Genomic DNA, 26,133 nt, shown 5'->3' on the forward strand with positions numbered 1-26,133 from the left:
CAAGCGCCATTTATTAAAAACGGAGAAAGCAAGAGATAAAGTTTAGTGAATACCATAGTTTAATGAAGATTAACATATAATTTAATTTAATGTGCATACTTTATATTAGTTGCTATATGTTTCATTGAATTAATCTATTCACTTAATTTTAACCCCTGTTTTCTCCGTTTTTAATATATGGCGCTTGGCCCACTATGGCTCTGAAACCTTCAATTGATTCAGACACTAAAAAGCGTGAAATCTAAGAAGAGGTATTCTGCACTTCTACTACTGGACCATCTAAACGAGCAGACTTTGTGGTCATCGAACGAGAAAAGAAATGAGGGTTATATTATAGATCCCACAACACGTTGTGAAAAAGAAACAACTCTATGAACCGTGTCGTGACAACATGAAGATAAAATATAATATAGATAACGAGGAAGTACTGGGTCTCTTCTTTTATGCTCGGGATGAATTAACAAGATTTACAGTGAATGTGATCAAAAGATTTGGACTCAAACTTAGTGTTCTGCAAGACATAGATGTTGAAATTATATGTGATTCGTTGTTGTTCAGCATAACCATTTGTATAATTCGATTTAAATAAAAAATAAAACATTCTGAATCTGTATATGAGAATGATTGCCACATTTATATCCATGATAATCTAGTTACTGCTTATTTAGTCTTTTACTTATAAATATTGATTATTCTGACTGTGTTTGATTATTAACCTATAAAATGGACTAAGTATTAAGCTGTATCATTTTGGTAACCCTTTATGGGTAGCTATCCTCACAGTCCTGTGTTATTGTCTGTATAACTTCCAAATATTCTGAAACGAAATATACAGTTGTTGTACGTACACGTAATTAATTTGTTTTGCATTTAATTTTTGGTCAGATATTTACAGAGTATAAGTGATTTTAAGTTAATGTTTCCATTTTCTTCCCTACTTTCTCAATCTTACACTTTTTCTTCTTCATATTTTGGACCTCAAGCCTTTTGCATGTTCACACACGTTTTCTTTTGATGGTTAGATAATTAAGAATTTTATTTCACCTTGGTGATGTGTCGGTTCTAAACCAATCCCTTTAGGTATGCAATGCAATGACTTTAGAAGACTTCTACGTGGTCATATGGAAAAATCATTATAAATCTGTTGATATTTAAACCAAAAATGCAAAAATATTACAGCAATAATTTGATGCATTTTTGCAGCGATATAATAAATAGTTTAAAGGGTAAGACATAATTGTAAGATTCATATTTTTTCACTCCCAAATAAAAGCTATGCGAAAAAATATATATATTGAGTAATTTGCATATATGATTATAAATCCACACCTCAGAAACGAATTATATAAGAAGCTTAACTTTGTACTGGTAGTTCTTAATAAGTTGTCTTTACCTAGACAAAATTATGGTAGTATTTTTTTTGTTACTTATTACTTGTGTTGGAAATATTTATGATTTAATTTCGTGTAGTGAGTAGTATTTTGACAGGAGTGTAGGTTTGAGAAACGATGCTTGTCGAGTTTCTCAAACACACGAATGTTAAAGATGCAACTTCACGAATGTGTACCATACAATGTTTTTTCTTCGATATCCTCAAATTATTACTTCACTCACACTTTGTTTATTTCACGCATTGGTGTTATTACTTCACGCAAGCTATGCACACTTCACGCACTGGTGTTGAGAAGGCTCACTTCGCACACTGCTAACAATGCGTGAAATTGCACTTCACGCACTATCGTAGAAACATATTTTATTTCATAACCGAAAATTAATCTAATTAATATTTAGGCCTACAATTCTTGTATCAAATACTTCAATTTCATTCATCATTATCGCAATAACGATCTACTTTTAACATAGAACTTGAGTTCTAAAATTTTACACAAAAAGTTTTCATACGATGAAAGAGTAATGGAAGGGAGAAAAAGTTTCAGCTATTTAAAATAATTTGCTTTTAAGAAATGTGCACTATTTGCAAATTAAATAATATAACAATATATAATTATATAAGAATATATTATAATATAAAACTGTAACAGAGAGTTAAGCCGAAATTATGTGGCTAAAAGTTATGCTTGACACCACCAAAAGTTTACTGCATGTCCATTTACAACGATGTAAAAATTACATAAAATTTTTGAGGAAATGTTTGCACCCTGCAGTTTAAATATTAGCATATTTATAAACATCATATATATATATATATATATATATATATATATATTTTTTCTTGTCCTTTCTATTATATTTGCACAGATAATTTCCTTTAGTTCTTCTCAAATTTAGTATTTGTATTTTCGAACTTTTCAAAACTTGAAGACGTCTACTTCACATCTATGTGAAGGTACAGTCACAGGTTTTGAACACATTTATTGTATAGTCAACTGTCCGAAGACAGTTCTGAACCTCACAAGTGATATCAACAAGGCACCACTTACGAAGTAACTAAGCCAGGAGAGAATGGGTGGAGTGTCAGTTTCTTTCCCCCTCCATTGCATACAACGCCGACTAGCTACATATTATACTAATCAGATTTCAGATGTTCTTCCTCTGACACATATTGTCAAGTAAGATGCACTACATGAAAATAAGTACACATATCGGTCAGAACCTCAATCAGAGGCAGTTTGAGCAAGAGTTTATTAAAATATAAATTTTCTTTTCTCGTCTGGCTTTTGACTAGATGTATGTAATTCTTTTCCATAGTGTCTTATATGTTTATATTAAGTAAATAATCTGGAAAAAAGTGCTTCATTTAATTTCTGTGTTTGTTACAGATTCAACTTTACGGATTCAACGCAGAATTATATCACAACATGTCTGAAGCACAACACAAGTCGCAAGGCATCGTTGGTATCTCCCTCATGGTTCAGGTATGAGTTGCAATTGATTTGGTAGAATTTTCAACTAACTTATAGACGTTGTATTCATTGCAAGTAAGCTGCATAACATAATGTTTACTATTCGACCTGAGATTATCGGGTTACAACGCGATCGAGAGTGATATATTTTAAAGTTGAAAAATATTCCTAGGATGGTTATTTTCTTCCGAAAAAAAAAATAAATCTGGAATGTCTTTGACGTAGATTTACTCTAAAAAAGAGGATTTTGTCTGAGAACAGGAGGACTTGTAGCTGCAGCATCATTTCTTCATTTGTTTTCTGTTTCTTGCGCAGGGATACTATTTCATACTTGTGACTGCAGTCGTTAATGCTTGAATAATGATAGTAGAAATGAGTTTATTTCATTGCGAACACTCATGAAGGCAACTCAAAGGTTTTGAATTATGTGAAAAACAAGAAATTTAGTTAGATTCGTATATCGTGGAATAGTACAAAATTATAACAGCCGTAAGTGCATATAGACTTATTCTTCACCCTCATTGTACCATAACTTAATATTGTGCATGTCTTATTTTCAAACTAAAATGTTAGTGAAAAACGAACATCATACTAGAGTTGTTCAACCCTGCCAAGTGATAAACCTCAATATAGCGTAGTTGCCAATTAAAAGAACTCTCTTTGATGTGCGTTATCAGCTCTAACGAAGTTAAGGCCATAGTCTTCTCTTAGACCATCAGGTCTCAAATTGTGGGGCGCCCCCTCTCTCCCAGCTTCACGGGAGGCGAAAAATGAATTTCATTTTTGTATTTTATTTCAAATTTAAATTTTGAAAAATTGAGTGTATGTACAAAATCTAAGGCGTTTTAAGCTTGACACTTAGATGCGGTTTACAACAGACCATTCCAACACAGCGTTTGAGGGCTAGGGCGCCCGGACGCTGCCCTGTCTCTGCCCTGGGCGGACCCCCAATTCTCTCTGTCGCTGCGGCTGTGGTGATGTACGAATGCATATGATCATCAACTCTACTAATCTGTTCGATGATATTCTGCAGGCATTGCTGGATTATGCCTTCCATCATTCATTCATCCATATGGTGTACTACCGTATGTGCTTAACTATTTTGAATAAGAATGAACAGAAGTGCGTTGACAGTCGGTTCAGGACTTAACATCTCTTGGAAGGGCTTGTATCTTGTCTAATCTGACGACAACAATGTTCAATGTTTAATATGTCATATCAATGTACAGACAAAAACGTACAACATTAAGTGTCACTTTGAAGTTAAACATTCTGATACCCACGCTCGTATTATCGGCGAGGAGAGGAAGGTATTAATAACGAAATTAAAGGTCGAAATGAAGTCTTCTTACGACGAGATAAATATCATTTCAACTAATTAAGTAGTCTAAAGGAAATATGATTAAATTAATTGTTAGGTTATAGTAAGTTCATTTTGAACAGTTGTCAACAATGTATGGAAATATTATAAAAACGTTTGTTAAAGTGTTAAAGAATTTTCTTTCCGTTTAACTATGTACAGTATGTATTTTTTGTATAATGACGAAGTCATAAACATTAATTTTCCCTTTCTTTCGCAGCACATTGAGCCAAGTTCCGAAAGATCTGTCCATACAAGCTTTATTGTTGTCGTAAATATCGCCAAAAGTAGCCGGCCTTTTACGGAAGGAATGTTTGTAAAGGAGAGCATGATTTCAACTTCAGAGATATTGTGTCCTTTGCTGGTGACGTTATTTGTGTCAGTTAGTCTCTCTCCACAAACAATCTGTCGCCGAGTGTAGGAACTTCGTGAACATTTTTATGACACCCTTTTCTGTAAATGTTAAACAGGCTCCTTTCAAATTCCAAAGAAAATTGATAAGGCTTAAGTGTCACACAATTTTGAAAGATAGATATTACAATATTCCAGGCGGCCTCGTTGCGTTTTATAAGAACTTGGACCAAAAAAAAATCCGTTTATCCACGCATTGACATGCAAGTTAATTATTATGTTTGCCTGTATATACCTTTGCGAACACACATTCTGAGTTATGAACCTGAATAAGAGTAAAACTAGGTCATGTTTGTTCGATGTTGCGTTGGAAGCAGTGTTACGCAATAATTCTACTCAAACAATATTTCCTGATATAGGTGAAAGGGAAAGAAATCAAAGAAATGTCATTAGTATCTTCTTAACTACAGGAAAAAGTACAATTATATTTTGTTTTATTATTTTGTAATGGCCAATTGTTGTAATTCTTGAATTCTTTCTATGTGTCATTAAATGTGCCATTCATATATGCACTTCACTGCTTCACTCTACCCCTTGCACGCGTGCAACCTTCTCAGCGATCGGAATTACGTCTCTTTCTCACTCACTGTCTCTCTCCGGGGCTTGGTACGACTCTAAAGAACCCAGGGCATCGCGGGGGCTGCCCACTTGGAATGACAACATGAATAAAACTGGTGATTTTGTCCTCAGGAGATGATACAGTGAGGATCTTCCTGCATCAGTATTATGGATTAAGTTTTAGTAATACATATTTTTGATTTCTTAAAGTCTATTATCGTAGGAATGTGAATATCATCTTTAACTTTGGACACGCAGAAGGTATTCGTTAAGCTTAGAGATCAAAGGCAAGGATGATAGCTACAAATAATAGAAATGAATTTTAACTAGTGTGACAAACGATCAGTAGGATAATGCTATTCCACAAATCTACGATATAGCACCCTCTACTTTAATTACTTTCCAAAGGACGCCGAAACAAAGGATAAAGGAAGACCAAACAACATACAGTAACTTATTGCCGCCTTCCTATGAAACAAAAGTATGTGTTTCATACTGTTCCATGAGTATATGTATGAATCACGAATATAGACGAAGATAGAAAAATATTTTACTCATTTCTACATTGCACCTCGTTCATGGGTATCTCACAGATGAGAAATGTATTATTTTTATCATCATGATCAGAACCGCAGTCACAAATCAGTAGCAGTATGACTTCATTCATGTACTTCATCTTACGAACGGTAGCGAACGAAGTGGTGGAGGAATAATAGTGCTTATCTATAAGCAATTTCTCTTGAAATCACCGGAGTTTGAACTAGAGTCTGCGATGTGGAATGGTCTAAGCTAGTGTGAATCCACATTACAGTACACAAAATGTTTTTGTGTTTTCTTAAAAACGTTACCATTTCCTATATGTCTATGACTGCGAAGTCATCTTTGTGTCCACACTTTATGCTTGCAGAGAGAAATGTTCGTCAAAGTTGAACAAATGAACATAACAATAATTAAAAAATAAATAGCAAGAACTACAAACAATTTTACGCATAATATTCAGACATTATTCGCATAGTTCGAATTAGTGTATGGACACAAAAATTGGATGTATAAATTTTGCAATATTTATATACTAATCCGTGGCGCTACAGCCCACGAAGGGCCAAGATCGACCAGCCTTCTGCTGGTCTCACGGCCAAATGCTGAATCAGAGGTATCGTGTGGTTAGCACGATGAGCCCCCCAGCAGTTATAGCTGGTTTGCATAACCGGATTTCGCTACCTATCGTAGCTCCCCAAGTGCATCATGATGCTGGGTGGGCAGCGGACCCATACACTGGTCGAAATTTCATGAGAAAATTTCTTCCCCCATGAGGACTTGAACCAGCGCGCAATTCGTAGCGCGAGTCCTTGGCAGGATGCCTTAGAGTACGACGCCACGGCGCGGGAAAATGTTTATATATAATTAATTAATTAAATCTTTGATTCATTAGTTCATTTAATTTTATTTGAGGACACATATCCTAACCGGCTCTGAATATCAATTGTAGATTTCTGTAATGCTCTTTCACATTATTTTCTGTTTGCCATTCTTTATTTTACTCCAAATTCTTTTTGTAGTCTCGAAGAGTATTGGCCTGATGAAATATTTGGCTGCAAAGGAGGAAATTAATGGTGGAAAATTAACAACAAAATTCTGTGTTGTTTGGGTAAAAGGAGATAAGTCATCAAAATGAGTTTGGAGATAAATGAAAATTAAAGTTGGAACCGTTCTTGCAAATAATTTTCTCCACAAATAAAACACATCAACTGCTAGTATTCTTTTGATTTTTGCAAACTCATTAGTATAATTTAACTTGTGTGTTCATTTGGGGAACAAATTCCATCTGCACAAAAAATGACTTATTCCCCTTTACCCGAACAGCACAGAAATTGTCATTACGTCATTCAGGGACAAAGTTTTCATATGTGTCATATATAATATATATTATATACAAGAACATCTCTATCTATGTTCTCCCCGGATGTGAATGAAGCCATTGTTATTAAAGGCCTATAATCCTCGTGGGGTGAAGTGAACTTGAAAACATTATAATACCTCAAGACGAACATATTTCAGAAACACATGGATAGTATGATGACAGTGACAATAAATTTGTCTACAGCAATATTAAGGCCAATAATCACATACACAGATTAGTCTCAATTCTAAAATTGTAAAATAAATAAAAAAAATATATATAAATTTAAGCAATGTAGAAATATTGGAGAAAAGTGGAATACTACATAGTGTACGAAATTAAGATATAGGAAAAGAACACAAAATTAAAACATCATCATTTCGAAGTCTGTCGAAGAGAAGAATATCCAGAAATGACGAGCAGACGAAAATGAATTCATCAAGATAGCAATATATAACAAACTGCGTACAACAACTGCTGCCAGCTAGCCTTCTTTTCTTCTTTAGGAGAAAAAGGAATAAAGACTATTGTGTGCGTTATGAAGAGATATTTGTGGCTTCATATCGCAATTCAAAATCAATTTTTCGAAATTTCCTTGTAGCAAGAACAATTCTCTTGACACTCCACGTGGAATTCCGACGTCTGCCAAGAAACCTTGGAAATTCCTCGCAAGTCTATTGTCGCGGAAACGTGAAATGAAGACCTCCATCTTATGCAGCACGTGTTTTACCAACTTTAAATTGCAGGTTGCTCAGTACAGATGTTATGTTCATTCGTTCAAATGTGAGAACTGACTGTCTTGTTTATGGTTAATAAAATTAACATCTTCACTTTAATTGCGTATTTCATAGCTTGAGAAAGCAATTTATACTGAAGACTACTACACTCAGTAACAAATAAAAACGGACACTTTCGTATGTTTCTCTTTTATAAAAAGAAACTATATGTATGTCAGAAATTGTTCCTAATTATATTAAAATGAAAGGAAAACACATATAAAACAAAGGGCTGTGTAATTAAACATAATATTACAATATCAGAAACAAAACCTTTCCTTTTGGATGAAAAGAGCGTAAAACAATTATTAATAAGGTTTTTCAACTGGAATTCAAACGTTTTGTTCATCAAACATTGAAATCATATTTCTAATAATGGGCGTTGCTCCCTCTGCCTAGAATAACAGCATCCATACGTATTGGCATGCCTTAAATCAGATTATCATTTTTTAGGAATGTCTTTCCATACTTGAAGAAGCCTCAACTCCGGCTAGTGAGATTATCTCTTTCTAATAAGTCATTCCAGCATGTTCCACAAGTGCTCAAGTGGATTTATGTCAGGACTCGTTGCTGTTCTTTGTAGAACATGAATCGCCACTATTTGCAGATAATCTCTGACCACGCGAGCAACTTGCGGGCGTGTATTGTCGTGCATTAGATGGAACCCATCGCCTATATATGAGACCAAATGACAAGACATGATGAAGGAAACATTCATTTATATACCTATCAGCTTTTGAACTTCATTATCTATGAAAACCAACACCGCACGAGCATTCATACATACTCCTGCCCAAACCTTTACTCCTCCATCTCCAAATGATGATCTCACGGAAACACAACATTGTGAAAATCGTTCTCCTCTCCTCCAAATTCTGTAAATACACTGCTCTACTGTTAATTTCTCTAAGTCCTGTGACAATGTGCAAAACGCAGTCTTTCGACGCGATGCATCCTGATCAGTTGCAGGTTTATCTGATATAAGTCCGCATGCTTACATCCTACTTATAACTGATTTGGCCAAAATCGGGCGTCTGTACATCCCAACAAACCACTGGGCTGCATTCTTAGCTGGCAGAACTGTGAACACCATGAGCCTGTCTTCATTTTGAGTTTTACTTCGCGGACGACCTGAACTTGGTCTTCTGGCATATTCTGGTGTCCCTCTAAAACTATTTAGGCATATTGCACAGTTCTTCTAGGCAATATTAATTGCATTTGAGATCTAAGTTAGGATCCACACTGCATCCGTCATCATTTAAATTAGAGGAACGACTCGAGCAACATCTCAGGGTAGCATTCTTTAAAACAATAAAGTCCGTTTATCCTTATACAATCAAAACACTCAAAACACGTAGGCATTAAGGAAATAGCTATAGTAAAGAACAAAATCATCGAGACAAATTTGTTAATAACTGAGACTTTCTACATAATACCTAAATGGCCATTCTCATTGTTTACACGTCTCCATGGCAATAAAAGTATTCAACAATGACTACAAATATCTATGCCTTCCAAAATATTTCATGAAAAATGATGGGTCTGCGTTATGTTACTATGAATACAGCTAGCGGTATTTTGTATTTGAAGGTTAGAGAAAGCTATTCTTCTCAATCCCCATCAATCAAAGTAATCAATACCTACGAAAATATTTCTTTATCCCCTCGTTGGTTCGCCGTTGGTGAGTGAAAGATAAAATCATTCTTTTACTGATATAAATAATGTATTCCTGGCTTATGAGCAGTGAAACCCTGGAACCAGCGGAAGTACACAATCGGTTTTTCTCGATCTCACTTTTTCAGTTCGTGAACAACTACAAACCGGTACGCTTGCATTCCGCTTTCTTCGCAGCTCTTTGATTCCTGCTTCTGGATACTCCAGTTTCTTGCGATAGCCTCTCTAAAGACTTACGTGGAGAAGCATACGTATAGGGGCATTCCTTGTCAAATCAATACAAAAAAGTGGACTTTTCAACCCGACCACCTCAGATTTTCATTGAATTTGGTAGGATGGTAAAGAACCTTAAGTTAAGTAATTATGTAAAATTTAGCCCTCAGTAATGCACGATATCCCTACAGCAATTCTGTCAATACGAAAAAAAATGTAAAAATGTCGCATACTATGTCAACAAAAATAATTCATAACTTCTCTTCTAATTGAGGTAGAATCTTAAACTTGGGCTTATTTTAAAGCTAAGGGATCATACGTTTCACTAAAAATAGGTTTGCATCAAAGTAATGAATTCTTTATTGAATAGTCACGTGAAACACATTTTAACATTGAATATCTATAAATGCAGGACATAAATTATTTCGCGAAAAATGTATGTTATAGAGGTAAGAGTATTCTCCCCTTGGTGTAAGTTTCATTTTGGAAACGTTTCAGGAATATCAGTAAAAAAATATATCAATGTATTGGTTTGTAGCACTTAAACCCGTCTTACACCAACACTGCATGCGCGCGAGTTCGTACTTGTCTGATAAGCTGCGTCGTAGATGTCAGGCCGTCATGAGTGGCAGTTTGTACAGTCTTCAATTTATACAAAACGTGCAATCTGTTTCAAGTGCTGTGTCGTTAGTTTTCGTAGTAAGTGGTAGTTTTGTGCGATGTAATGGAGTCGCGTTTTAAGTTATAGGCCTATGCTTGCTGCAATCCCTTCGAGAAATCGGGGCACTGTAATTAGAGGAAAAATTTAACAAGTGTTATATCGTGGATGCTTAATGTATTTCCTGATTTAAAACAGGAACAAAAGGTGTGCGCTATGTGTCGCAAAGAAATAAAAATATGATATGATGCTGTTACGCAGAATCCTCATAATGACTCTAGTAATGAAGAATACGTCGACTCTACAGCAAATGTAAGTTCATTAAATACAAGTCTTTTTGACAAAGGTGTGTTCCTTATTAAACAAGAAAGGCAACAACAAGAGAAATATAAGAGACAGAAATTTGAAAATATTGTAAAAGACAAAGTCTTCGATATAAAGATGCCGAGGAACCAGGACCTTTCTGATTCTGAAATTTTCTCTCAGTTGCAGGAAAATTTTCAAAATTCAGGTAAAAGTGAGAAAATCACCATTTTAACACTACTACCTAAAAGCTGGAGCGTAAATAATATAAAAAAGAGTTTCTTCCAGCTTTCGAATACATAATTCGGAAAGCCAAAGTCCTGGCAAAGGGAAAGGGAATTTTGTGTTCACCAAATCCGAAACCTGGAAAACCGTTGCTCGCGGCTGTTGCCGATAAAGTTAAATAATTCTGTTGTTCTGACGAGATAAGCAGAATGATGCCTGGTAAGAAATATTTGTTGTGATTAATGCATCAGGGAGTAAATCACATGAGCATAAATTAATTATATGCAGTGTTTAAAAATTCTAACCCTGACAAAGAAATTGTATTCTAGCTGGAGTTAGTGGACTATACTGCCTGTGTTTGTGTCCTATCAGAATGTAAAACTTATGCCGGAAGCAATTTATTAAAGTTTCAGGTTTACGTGGATTTCAAGAAAATTTTTCTTTATACTTTACAACTTAACATTTCTTGGCTACTATGCTGTGCAATCCACCTCATATAAATTGCTTGTTCAGGAAATGTACAGAATGTCCTGAACCATTCAAAATAAGAGAGGGTTTAGAGAAATGTTTCGTATAAAACTGCAGTGAATCAGTGACCTACAAGCAGTGGATGACGACTGACCGATCAACGCTTGAGACTATAATGAAACCCAGAGACAAATTTTTCGACTGTCTCTTGGAGAAACTTGGTGATTTACTGACCCACTCATTTATATCATCTGAACAAAGTAAGTTTCTACGTGATATGAAATCATTTCTACAGCCATGCCTGCTTATTGTGTTATGCGACTTCGCTGAAAACTATTATTTCGTAATCCAAGATGAAATTCAGTCATATCACAGGACTAATGTGCAGACAACCATTTATACTCTCGTAATATATCATAACGAATCGTCATCCGATACAGTCTCTATTAAAAATCTGGTAATAATTTCACACTGCCCGAAATATGACACTACAGCTGTACATCTGTTTCAAAAATATCTAATGGAGTCATTAAAACAAACATCTGTAATTCACCACAAAAATTATGTATTTCTCCGATGGATTCTCTGCTCAGTATAAAAATAGAAAAAAATTTCCTGAACCTCACATTACATGGAGAAGATTTTGGATTTCCAACAGAATTGCATTATTTTTGCATATCGCATGGCAAAAGAGCATGCGACGTTGTAGGTGGGACACTTAAAAGGTTTGCGGCTTGTGCTAGTTTGCAGAGACCATCCGATATACAAATAACTACACCTAGGGAATTGTACGACTGGACAAGGCATCATCTCCCAAACATTAATACCGTTTATGTGACTAAAAAGGCTATACTGAAGAGGAAAAAAATGCTTGCTCTTCGATTTGCAAAATCCACCGCAGTGCCTGGAACACAAGTTTCATATAGTCCTGCTGTTTAGGATGGGTTTTATACTTGCTAAACAGTTTTAAAATGCAGCTGAAACAACGCAGCATCCTGTCTGGAAAGATGATCAGGCTATTTCATCTCAGTAATGAAAGGTAAGCATTTCTTACAGAACTTCAGGTTTAACAAAATCCATGTGATAATAATTTATTTCAGGTAATAATTTAAAAAATTCGAATTATGTACTACATGTTAAATTACATAGCGACATTCAAGAATATGATCAAATATAATTAAATACAACGAATGTGTGGGACATAATTATCGCGACTTATACGGTTAGCTTACGCTTGCTGTGACATAATAATTTTTATCTTTATAACCTATGAAGATTCCACGTTGAAACTTATCAGTTCATTATATCACTAATTGAGGCGTACTATATATTTTTTTCATTAAAATAGAACCCCTGCATTTTTAAATATGAATATATGAAAATTGTTTCACCATGTTTTTTTAGTGTAATTGAATACATGCATAAAACAATATAAGTAATAAAAACTATCACATATTAAGAATGTATCACCCAATATTTGTAAATTTGTCTGGAGACGTTGTTGAGATATATAATTTTAATTGAAGCGGCGTGCTTACAAAAATGCGAGTTTTCTTCATGTTTGAAACGCCACTGACAGAAAACGAAAAGCACAGGACATATGAAACTCGGCAGTTTCAGTTAGCAGGGCAGGTCAAACAAACCCTCAAATTTTGAAAGAAATCTGAGTCGGTCGGGTTGAGTGCCTTGTTGATTTGATATGGAATGACCCTATAGTCAGTCTTGAAAGTACAAACAGTTTTTAAAGACATTTTTGGATGCCCTCCGCCATGTTCATTGAACAACATTCCTGTGGTTTCAAACTTCTTTTACCAACTATTTGAGTGTAACGTTTTAGCTTTGCCCACTTGTTAGATCTTTTGGTCTGTCCAAAATATAATTTCAGTCTAGCTATTGGCTCCCTCATATTTTCTGAATAACAACTTTCTTACTTTAATCAAGGTGGATAGAATTAGGAAGTACTGCCACTCGACCTGTGATAATTCTCATCGCGGTAAGAATTCATCCACACGATTGCTGCTATGGACGGCGCACTGTTATTCGCAATTCGAATCGACAGTATTGTGTGAGATTCTTCCATTATTTATAGCTTTGTTCGTAATTGGTTTCGGATTTTTATTTCAAATCAGTGTACTCGTATTATTTCAAAATAAAAATTTATTGAATTTATAACTGAAAACAAGTTTCATCCTCTCATGAAAAATTATAATTAAGAATGTTCTTACAGCAGGAACACTTAGACAATATTATACTCCTTTCATGCGACTTAATTTTTGGAGGGCGCAGCTTTTTAGCCTCCCAGAATAACTTCGCCCTTTCGCGCATAAGTTTAATTGCCTAGCTGTAAACTAAAGACCCAGTCGCTGTTAGTTTATATTGAATGAAATATTTCATGCGCCCAAACAAAATATTATAGCCACAAAGAAGATGAGACGAATGAACTAAAGAATTAGTTTATTTGATCTTAGTCGAAATATATTGATTTCAAGCACTAAAAATGTGTGAGTAAAACGTTTATGGGCAAATTGTCGTATGGCCATAACTGCTGCGTGGACGAAATGTCGTATGGACGTATTTCTTTTATGGACGAAATATCTATGGACAAAACGTCTGTGCACCCTTTAGAGCACACGTAAAAAATCTTTGTACCTTATAGAGTTTTTAGTAAAAACCTCATCGACATTTTATTCTCATATCAGAATTCAACACTTAATAAACTCAGCACTTCAAAGTGTAGATAAATACATTAGTATGTCGGTTTTTGCCAACATTCTGATTCTGTCAATTACTTATCGGTTTGTTAACATTCAATAATATCTGAGCTGTTTGGAGTGCTGAAGAGAATTCATGCCGTTATAATAGGTGTAGACTGAATGTAATTTAATAGTTCAGTTAATACTAATTTTTTATGGGACGAGGGGAATGTATGGAGTTTAATTATTTCTCTTCCTTCTATAATGGACTTTTTAGACGTCACGAAGTTCTAAGGTACAACATCAAAATTGTAACAAGGCCTATAAGTAGAGGCGTTTTAAAATTGTGTTATTTTTTTGAAATGGTGTTGCATTAATATGCATAACATGATGTTTTTTGTTTTTATTTACGGCTGAATATTCTAGAGCACCAAAATGAGTTTTAATTACATTATAATATAGTCTTAAATACATTTAAAACACACTAATTATATCTTATTTTAAAACAGTATTATATATAACTGGCAAATTAAAAAATAAAATGCATTTATGAGCAGTTTCTGTCCACAGTCTATGGCTATCTAGAATTGGTTATTTGGTTCCAAATTTGGAAAAGAGAAAGAATAAATATCTTTAATAATTTTAAATAATTCATTTAATAACTATGACATTTATTATGTTAATTCAATGTGCCTGTAATAAAATTTATTAATATACTTTACTCAAATGCAACCATAGTGAGTATATCTGCAATAGCGGCTGTTAATCTCCTTCTCCTATCGCTAACTACCAAGCTGTAATTTGAGAAAGACCTCTCGGAGTCTGCATTAGAACAAGGAAACCAAATACATCTAACAGCGGCTGCATATTGCTTGTGAGACAGTTTCAAACCATTCAGAATTCCTCGTATGTCCACTGCAACACAGTCCTTGCTAAGGTGCTCGTTGACTGCACCTAGGAAAATCGTGTGGCTCTCTAGGAACAGTTGCGACTGTACCTTCTTTAAAAATGGCACATTTTTCTGTATTGCAAGTAGCTCAGTTGCAGAGTTTGTCTTTGCATTTCTGCTGGAATCAAACAATGTTGATAAAGATTCCATAATGTTCTCGGCTAGATCCAGAATTTTAAACCTCTATAGTTTCATAAAAGTTGATTGCGAAGCATGTGCAAATTTTGTTTGTAATGTCTTGAGTTGAGACGGGAGCTGTTGAAGTTTTCTGAGAATGTTTTTACTGTAGACACCATCACTTAGCAGTTTCAGTCTCACTTCAATATCTTTGAGTTTTCCTGCAAGGACATGGATCGTGGGATAAGATGATCCTTCAAAGAATGTAATCATATCTATTATAAGTGGGCGAATTTCAGTAACAAATACTGCCTCTCATTTAATTGCTTGAATTTCCATAGTGGAAGTTTAAAGGAAAAAGTTGACTCCAGCATTACCAGCATCAAATGACTTTAAAAATTCTGCAATGTTTTCAATATGAGTTGCCAGGTAACATGCAGACTTGAACCAGATATTTCACCTTGCGGATACTGGACCAATCACATCTTTATTATCTGAGTCTTCATATTTCTCCCTCAGAAATTGCAAGTGCTTATTTTCCTTTTCCTCGTCTTTAAGAAAACATTCTTAACTTTAACAATGGCAGTGTTCAAGGCGTCCATCTTATTTTAAAGACACTACCGATGTTATTAACTTTATGTGCCCAACACTGAACGTGATTCCAGTTATCAACAAGACCCTCCAGGGTATGAACACACTTTGTCTTGTACCTTGCCGAAACAGTTACAATAGCAACAACATGCTTTCTTTCAACACTATTTCTGCAGGGTATCAAGAATAGCATTGGCACAGTTTGACATTGGCTGCATCAAAAACGACTGAAGCTGCGAGATGTGTCTTTGCTTCTGTGGATACCGAAGGCCTAATGAGAATATTGATAATACAATTTCCATTCTTATCAGTGGTTTCATCACAGAATACGTAAACGTCTTTCTCTTTAGTGTCACTTTTGATTTATTCTCTCTTCTTTCCTCTAACTAAAGGAGTGTATTGTTCTGTGAATCTGTTTGCTGAAGGTAGTTCGCCTGCACCACGCACATATTTTTTGATCGAATTTCTATTAGCAGGCTGATCAAGTTTTTCAACCGGAATATCAAACTTCACAAAAGCCTCCACTGTTTCCACAATACATTTTTGTTTTATATCTTCCACTTGTTTAGCATGGTTAAGTGAACACATTTCGTCTAAAGTTGCTGTTCGAAATTCACTTGCTCGACCGGCCGCAGACTTACGCTTCAAATGTTTCTCGGACTGGCAGTGTTTATTTAAGGCATCTTTACGTCTATAATCTAAACGATTATTACAAAATTTGCATAGTAATATCTCGCCAGAAACAATGAACCCTTCAGACATAAATTCCCTAACTCAGTCGGTACAACTAATGCTATGTTTCGGCATAATTTCTTTTTCACCCATGCACTACCACAAAGTGTTACATGCTGCTTCCACAGAACACAAGTACAAAAGATCCGTTTTTCGGTTAGCACACGTCAGCATGTCTGAAGCTGTGACGTCACGGCTCGAGCTGTTGCTTATGAACGCATGAACACGTGAGATCTGACCACGCCACGCCATGTAAGCGCGTCTCACCATATTATTGTACAAGATGGACACTAAAATTCGCGGGAAAAATGATTGAGCTTTAAATTCGGCGAATTGAGTATTGCCTAACGCTTCATGAAATTGATACTAAAGCTTTGTGTTGTACTAGTAGACTATATTGTAAACCTATTTTGTGTATATTTCAATTAGACTCTGACTATAAATTAAGACCTTATAGCACTATTAAGATTTTTTTTTATTTGACTTGTTCCATATGCTAGGTATGAAGTAGGAGAAAGTTTCAATCAATGGACCATTTAACGATTTCTTACTATATTTGAGAAAAGCAATGCTTTAAAATTCCCTTCATAGGCTTAAACAATTACAAATAAATTTTTAGGGCTGCATCCTATTTAGATCTGTTTAAAATTAGCTCATTTAAAATTCGGCTATTTGTTCAATGAAGGCGACTGGATTCTATGAATGGACCACCATGGTCCCATGAATGGACCAAAAGAAAAATTTTTTAAATACCTCAAAACAATACCTACAAATTATAAATCATAACAATGAAGAAACATAGATTCAATTAATGGATTTTGAACTTACTTTTAATCCAATTGTAATCGTATTTTCAAGCTGAGAATCATGAAAATTACAGTCCTTGTTATTTCAACTTTTTAAAGTTGTAGGCTATTTCAAATTAGCTAATGCAGTAGTTGGAAAATGCTAGCACAAAACTACAAATTACAAGACATCAAGATCATGATGTGATTGTGTATATAAAATTATTTTCTAGAGTCTGAGATTATTCTTATAGATAAAAGAGTCTTTCCTTTTCAAGACACACATGCCACGCAGAAGTATTTCTTTTGCCTCCGCCTAACATTTGCACAAATTTCATGCACCCATTTCCTGTAAGACATATACTGAATCATATTTTCCTTGATGGTTTCTTCACACATGAAACAAAACCAGGCGTCTTTACTTTGATTGTTCCTCAAGGGTTCTTCATTGTCTTCTTTTTCGGCTCGCTTCTTTAATTTTCTTCTTCAGTGGTGAATACCAGTCCCTTTTTGACATCGGACTTTTCTTAGTCTTAGATCCAAGTTCAGCTTTTTCAAGAGCTCTTTCCTTGTTAGGTAAGGCCGTCAACTTATTAGCTCTCTGCTGTGGTCTCTGGCTTCTCAACACATGGGCTGCTGCCTGGGGTTAAGGAGAGATTTCGCCAGTCGCGTCAATGAAAATAGACTCTGTGTTCTCTCTGTTAGAAGTGGAATCATGACAATTCACGTTTATAATGATGGGCGTATTAGGCATCATGAATGCCATCGACTTCAGTTGTGAAGCCGAAGGAGCAATGTGATGATCTTGAAAAAAGATCTCTATTCACAGGTCAAATTCCTGCTGTACGAATGTACGAAATGCACTCATGAATGTGTATAATGTAGCAGCTTTGGGGTATGCTTTGCAATAAATCATAATGATTTCTTTTTTTTTTTAATTTCCGCCCCATTTCACTGGGATATTCTCGTAAGTATTTCTCAGTTTCTTCAATCATTTTGCTGGCGAGAGGATGGGAGAAAACGGCATCGATAGACTGAGATGGGATGAAATTGTCAAGTTTATTTCAACTGGAATTGATTTCAAAGAATGATCCTTTTCAAAATGCAGTCCGTTCCTGGGAACTCCAGCTTGCCCATCTATAGCGACTTCGACATTTTCTAATCACTCTTCAAAAGCGCTGACTAGGTTATACAAAATTTATGAATATACCACTAAGAAAGAAGCAGACAGAACACTGCTTTCAGCTATATATGTCATTTCATGACTTAATGCCACTAAGGCAATATACTTTGTACCGGTACTTAAAATTACTTTAAATTCACAGTAAAAATAACAAAAACGTATATGAGTTTCTTGTTCAGCCTATGTGTTTGCTGCCTCCACCAAAGACAATTCAGGAGTGACATATGCGAGGGGGATTACTTGTGGTAACGTTTAAGGTATATGCAGTCAATATTGTCAAGAGCATGGCAACGATCCATTGAAAGCAACGGTTCATCGATGGCTACTCTCCCCTAATGTACGAATAGCAAGGAATGTTAATATATAGAATACAGTACAATACAATACAATGCAAAATAATTTATTATAAATGTGTCAATATTTCACGTTATTTAAAAAAATCGCTTTATTTCCAGAATTGAATTGACATCCAAAGGGTTGTAATGTCCGAAATACGCAAAGATATTGCAAACAAATATATGAAAAGAGACTTTTTTAACTCATGACAACAAAAACAAACACCTCTACCCATAAGCAATGAACCAGTATCATAGTTAATCTTGCTGACCGCAAGCTACTTGTTATCATCGATGCTTTTGGATGTCCTGCTGGCATATTATCCGAATCTATAATAGTCTGCATTTAAAATCTTATTAGTTCCAACCAGCAAAATATTTTTCTGAATTAATAGTTACAAACTACTTCATATTAAGCATATTATCTATAATATTAATTCTGAATTTCAGCACGTTCAAACAGCTTAGACATTGTTGAATGCTAACAAACCGATAAGTGTTGGATAGAATCAGAAACCGACATACTAATAATAACGTTGTATTTATCTACTCTTTGAACTGCAGAGGTTATTAATTGTCGAATTTCGATATGGGAGTAAAATGTCGAAATACAGTAGAAAATTACCAAGTATGGCGTAGCTAGTTACTGGATTTTAGACAGGGCCATCTTTGTCAAAGTTGGTGCTACGAAGCACGGAGTAACACGTGCACCAGACCTAAACTTTTAAGTCAAGGGCAAAAGACAATGCAACTTACCTATAATACATAATTTAACATACTCATACTGTAGATATAGATTATTTTCATTTTATCATTATTACATTAGCATTCCTTAGAACTTTTCTATTTCTTCATTTTTAATAGTTTAACAATTAATTTTTAATACTAATGTATTTACTTTCTAGTACTCAGTTGCTGTAATCTACAATTATTGTAATTTTCAATTTTATTTGTAGCTGTGTCTGTTTTATCTTTTAAGATGGCAAGCTTCATTTCTAAGAAAATGCCAATGATTCTCGCAGGCTCTCCCCATGCCATTCAGAAGACCACAACCTGTCCTCTAATCCCCAGGCATCGGACACCCTAGCAGCTGTATATACGAAGCATCCTATGTCCCTCCTGGTAGCTGATATTAATGCATAAAGTATTGTCCCTCATCTGGACGAAATTCAATCTATTTTCTCATGTCAAAATTTGCATTTTTTGTAATTTCTGAATCTTGGTTAGACCCCTCTATTTATTCTTCAGTTGCACATTTAGAAGGATAAGCTTTATCGAGAAATGATAGCCTAAATAAAAAAGGGGGAGATTTTGCAGCATACATTAGGTCAGATCTAAATTCTAAACCAAAATATGCATCCCTTGGCAATTATGACGGAAAGTAGGCAATGCTATTTGTGGAGAATCAAGGGTATTTTCAATAATGTCTCAATAATGTCTATATCAACCTCCAAAAATTATGAAATATAAGAAATTGAAACATCCCTGGTGAATATTCTCACAGATTATGAACATATTGTAATAATGAGTGATTTTAATACAAATTTACTAGATACAGCCTCGACCTACACAAAATATTACAATTAATGAAAATATTTCAGGCTCTTGATTTAGCGGTTTTTTTCTCGATACCACCATAGTCACTGCTTGACTTAATTGTTAGGACTAAACCAAACCGAGCACTGACTCATGGACAATGTGCGGCTTTGAACCATGACATTATTTATCTAGTGTACTCTTTGAAATGTCCCAAGCCCTAATAAAAATATATAACATGCCGTGATTTAAAACGCACTGAGAAATGAAACTGCAGACATACGCATTGAAAATTCCTTGGAATTCAAGATGGACGCTGCATTCTGTTGACGAAAAAGTTTAAACGTTGAATGAATACATTACTAACTTGTATGACATGCACGCATCTCTGAAATCAAAACAAGTTAAAAAGGCTTCAGCACCATGAATGTCTTCAGAGATACGTTTCATAATGACAGAGAGAAATAATGCTCATAAAAAATACATGCAGTAAAAGACAGATGCCTCATATGACTATTATAAGTTTACGTAACCAAACTACTGAAGCTATAAGAAGCGCGAAACTCAGATATTTTCATGACATTTTAAACACTGGTGCCTCTAAACTATGGCGAAACATGGGTATAATGCGATTAGGAAATTAGGGTGAAATACTTAATGACCACTTTGTGATAATGCAGACGTTGACCTTTGACTTAAAAACTACCCCTTTTCCGACAAGGGACAAATGTTATTTTCGTTACGTAACAGAAACTGAAGTCAGAACGACATCTAAAACGAGACACCAATAGAGCTGAAGGATCAGATAAAATAAGCATTAAATATCTGCAGAAAATTCTCGAGATAATATTGCCAACAGTGACAGATACATTTGTCGCTTCACTCATGCCTTTCACTTACACATCCCTGTGGAGAAAAGCCTTTATTTGCCCACTTCCCAAGATTAAGATCCTTTTATATCCGAATGGTTACAGACCTATCAGCATTCGTTCGGCTTTATCGAAAATTCTGAAACGTATTGTTCATAAACAACTAATGAGCTACCTAATCGAGGACGATTTACTTGGCTATTATGAATTAGGATATAGAACAGGACACAATACAACTACAACACTGTTAAAGGTGAATGAGGATATTCACGAGGCCTATGCAAGGAAACTAACTTTATTGTTTTTTTAAACTCATTTTGAATATTTTTTCAAATAAGCCGTTGTAAGTTCAATTAAATAGCTTTATTATTTTCAGTCTAAGACTTAACATACAATATTTAAGGAATAGTTCCTGTATATTACATATATATATATATATATATATATATATATATATATATACATACATATATTTGCTGTTTGTATTAACGTTTTCATCGCGCGTGCGACATAAGCGGATACAATCTTACTTTATCCAATATGTTAACCTCTTTTCAATGTGCACAAGCATAGTGAATATCAAGTATCAATAAAACAAAGGTTAAAAGTTAAATACTTGTATTAAAAGATACAAAGTAAAAAAACATTTAAAATATGTGCTACGAACTTTCACTTACATTTTTACAATTATTTTGACTCGTGTTTATGATTAACCATGCAAAATTTTTATAAATGTGTGTATGTGTGGTTGTGTATCCATTTCCTACCCACTTCACTTTACTTCGGGTTCCGCATACTGCGGATGAATGGCAGGACTGTGACCAATTTTCTAGTTGCACACCACTTCGGCGGGCCACGTACTACATGATGTGTATCTGTTCAAAGTTATATCGTACACTAGGATGAGTGTATGGAATGGGTGATGATGAGGAGAAAGGGAGAAAGGGAAACCCTGTGCCGGGACGTAGCCTACTCCTGTAGAATGGCACCAAGGGGGCCGCCAGGTTTAACGTCCCCTTCCGACGGACGAATCACTATCAACAGCGACATATGCCTTCTCTTCACATGCACTGCGGAGAGATTTGGGATTTAACTCAGGAATATTGGTGCACAATTTAGTGATTAGAAGTTGTGCATCGCCATCTCCCCTAGTCCCGAGGTAGAAATTTTACATTAAAATCTCTGACCGTGCCGGGAATCGAACCCGGGCCGGCTAGTCTGGAGGTAGACACACTACCAGAGAGCTAACTCGGCGGACTAAATTTGTATAAGTTATTGATTTAATTAGTGTGAGTGAAAACTCGTTTACAAATTGATTTACATCATGTGAAATGTGTAGACTATGTTATACATTGTGTCTACATTCATTATTTAGTGTTTTGTTGTAGTGTTGTTTTATGATTATGTGGTTGCTGTCATGTCTCTGTATAGTGAGGCTGATATTTGAAATTATGGGCCGATATTGAAGGATTATCTAAAATAGAATAATATTATAATTAAACAACGTTTGATTAAATTAAATATACAATTTAGACATACGTGATTATTTGGATGTTAGCTTCTATTAGGGATCAGCGATGTAATGTTGAAATACCCTCAGAAGTTGTCAAAGCTGGAAAATGAAACTTTTATAAGTTTTTTAAGTTTTTGTATTGGTGTCGAAGTTGAAATTATGGATCGATGTCGAAGTATATTTAGTCAGATTTCTATGGGTGTATTGAATTAAATAAACATACTTCAGTTAAGAGGTATACAAATGGAGTTGCTTAATTCTTTAAATATAGTTCTATGAGAGTTGTCTTCTATTTATAGGAGGTGATGTATTAGTAGAGCATCGTCAATGATTTTCGATACTGAAAATGAAAAATTTTTGTAAGTATCTTTGTAGATTGCGATGAAATATTTTGTTATTACTTTGTATCTTTTCACTTTTATCTTTTAATCTTTGTTTTATTGATATTTGATATTCACTATACTTGTGCACATATTGTATAATGTAAGAATGTGACTGATAATGTTGCACGCGTGATGAAAACGTTAATGCAAACAGCAAATATATACACACATATATATATATAATATAATATAATATAATATAATATAATATAATATAATATAATATAATATAATATAATATAATATAATATAAAGGAACTATTCCTTAAATATTGTATGTCAAGTCGTAGACTGGAAACAATAAAACCATTTATTTGACTTTATTGAGTCAATTGACTTCAGTAAGACTTTTGACACAATTGATACAGACCTTCTAATACTAAATTAAGATTTCTTAACCTCTCTAAAATTGCTGTCTCTGGTTTGACTCCTATCTTCGCGATCGTCAACAATATGTCATAGCAGGTAGTTCTTCTTCTGAATGGCAATTTATGAAGTCTGGAGTCCTGCAGAGTTCTTGTCTAGGCTATTTACTATTTATGATTTACATCAGTGACGTAACGAAAACAATAAATCACTGTAAATATCGTATATATGGTGACGACTTACAGATTTACATCCACTTCCACCCCAATGAAACGAATAACGTAATAAGTAGAATTAATGACGATTAGAACTCTATCTCTATGTGGGCTCATAAGTTTGGATGAACGTTAAGCCAGAAAAATCTCAGTCTACTGTAATGGGACATCACGTCTAACTGGAACGCTTAACCATCAAGAATTTCTTTCTATTCCTCATCACAAAATGTTATTATATTCATCTTCCTATACAGTATCATTAACTTGTCTGTGAAATTCTCTACCCACTGACATCAGAGTTTGCCAAACGATGTCGAAATTCAAAATTAAGTTAGAAACGCACTTTTTGTCTAACGAAATTTATTATTAATAAATTACTAGATGTGTCGATTACATTCTTTGCCTAGTCATTTTTATTGTATTTCTTGTTGTCTATATTAATTGCCCTTTCTTGTTTAGTTATTTAGAATAATAACATTAATAGAGATCTCAGGGTTTGTTTAATAGTATACAAATTTAAAATTTATAATAATTTTGTTTTTTTTTTATTTTGTTTGGTAAACGTTCTTGTTTTGTATGAATGCACATTATTGATTTGTTTTTTCGCTGTATATACACATATTTCTGGTGACGTGGAACAGAAGTCCTAATGGCCTTAACAACACCACAATAAATAAATTTATTATTATTACGAAGGACTTTAAAAATAAAAAACAACGTTCAACAGAATTAAAATTTTATACAACGTTAGCTGTCCCACTATTAACCTATGGTTCAGAAAATTGGTCTATAAACCGAGCAACTAAAAAGAAAATTGAAACCAGTGAAATGAAATTCCTTCGATGTGTTGCTGGTCTCACTCTTTTAGATCATCAAAAGAACAAAAATATACAACTGAGTATTTTTAATTTGACTGAGAAAATACAACAACAAAAACATAATTGGTACCAACTTATAAGAAGAATGAATGACGACCGGTTACCTAAAGTAATAGTGAACTATGAACCAAGAGGACACAGACATGTTGGTAGTCCAAGAACAAGATGGATAGACGACATAAACTTTGAAAACGGAACGGGCCAATAGGCCTAATCCCTGTTGTTGATGATGATAATGATTATTACTTTATTATTATTATTATTATTATTATTATTATTATTATTATTATTATTATTATTATTATTATTATTATTATTATATTACCTCGTGTTAATGGCGTGCATTAATTTAATTTTATTGTCCAGTCCGTTTGATGAAAATTCGCTACCAAATTCAATATCGAATTCTTAAAATGTTTGGATTTCTCCTTTTTTAAGTATAGGCTACACCGTTAGTTATTCTCCCTGACCTTCGACCCATCAAAACAAATTTATCACTCCCTTTTGCAAATCACAGGAAATATTACGCTATTTGTCTGAACTTGAGCAGTAATATAGAAACATAAGAACGATGGACATTATGAATCAATATTTTAAAGAATTTTTGCCCAGTTATGAAGAAGGTAAATTGGAATAATAATGAGAAATAGTTCAGTGGCTAGTATAGCCAGATTACACTTTCAAGCGTAGCGAGGATTTGGACAGTGCTGAAGTTTTCAAACTGCCTGTCAATGTAATACTGTCACTTTTAGAATATTCACAACTATATCAAAAATAAAATGTCAAAACGAAAAGTTTCTAGGAAACAAGTGATTGGAAGAATTCTAATTTACAAAGATAATTAGAGTCTACTCTTATTGTATATAAAACAAAATGTGATATGAATTGTTTTAAAGAGGCAAGAGGTGATGTTATCTTCAACTTAGATACTGCAAAACATTGTGCTAATCGGAAGTCAGTTGTTGAAAGTCGTGCATTGGACAGATAATGACAAGAGTAGTTCTTTCGACCTAACACTAACATAACACAACATTATGCATCATTGTTCTTTCAATTTTTAAAATTAAATAGGAAGACATGTTCTGATTTCAAAATACCTAATTAAATGGCTTTAAGGTGAACGAAGGCAGCAGCTTTTTGACTGAACGTTATAGCTCCTATATCAATGTGTAGAAGTTAAATAGGAGGGATATAATTTTGACGTGAATACGTCTTTAAAACCAATAGAGATATGGAATATCAGGACGGAAACGGCGATGTAACGATGTAACGTTGAAGGGTGACCCATTCCGATATCATAACTTCATGACTAATAACACGATTGAAATAAATGTGGTCTCGTTCGATCTGGTATACTACTAAGATAAGAGCGTTAACATGGTGGGGGCCCGCGGCGACGGACAGTCATTTTGAGCGTGAGCGAAAATTTCCAGGCTACAGGCTTATATTCCGCGACTCCGATGTGCTAGCGCACTGATTTTGGTGCTAATGGACGGATCTCGTCTAAATATCCAATATGTGATAGGGTAAACTAGGGTCTGTTGGACAGTCGGGCATGTTGGACACTCCGTACTTTAA

The 26,133-nt window shown here is 34.5% G+C and overlaps 1 protein-coding gene across 1 annotated transcript in view; it reads left to right on the forward strand.

Moving 5' to 3' along the window:
* LOC138702778 (carbonic anhydrase-related protein 10-like) overlaps positions 1–26,133 on the forward strand; it is a 1,183,548-nt gene that overhangs the window by 393,441 nt on the left and 763,974 nt on the right. Inside the window, exon 4 of the mRNA XM_069830077.1 lies at positions 2,781–2,876. Within this exon, the coding sequence (XP_069686178.1) occupies positions 2,781–2,876 (96 nt within the window). The remainder of the gene's footprint in view (positions 1–2,780; positions 2,877–26,133) is intronic.

The sequence above is a fragment of the Periplaneta americana genome, chromosome 7 (assembly GCF_040183065.1).
Source record: "Periplaneta americana isolate PAMFEO1 chromosome 7, P.americana_PAMFEO1_priV1, whole genome shotgun sequence".
In the NCBI taxonomy this organism is placed as follows: Eukaryota; Metazoa; Arthropoda; class Insecta; order Blattodea; family Blattidae; genus Periplaneta; species Periplaneta americana.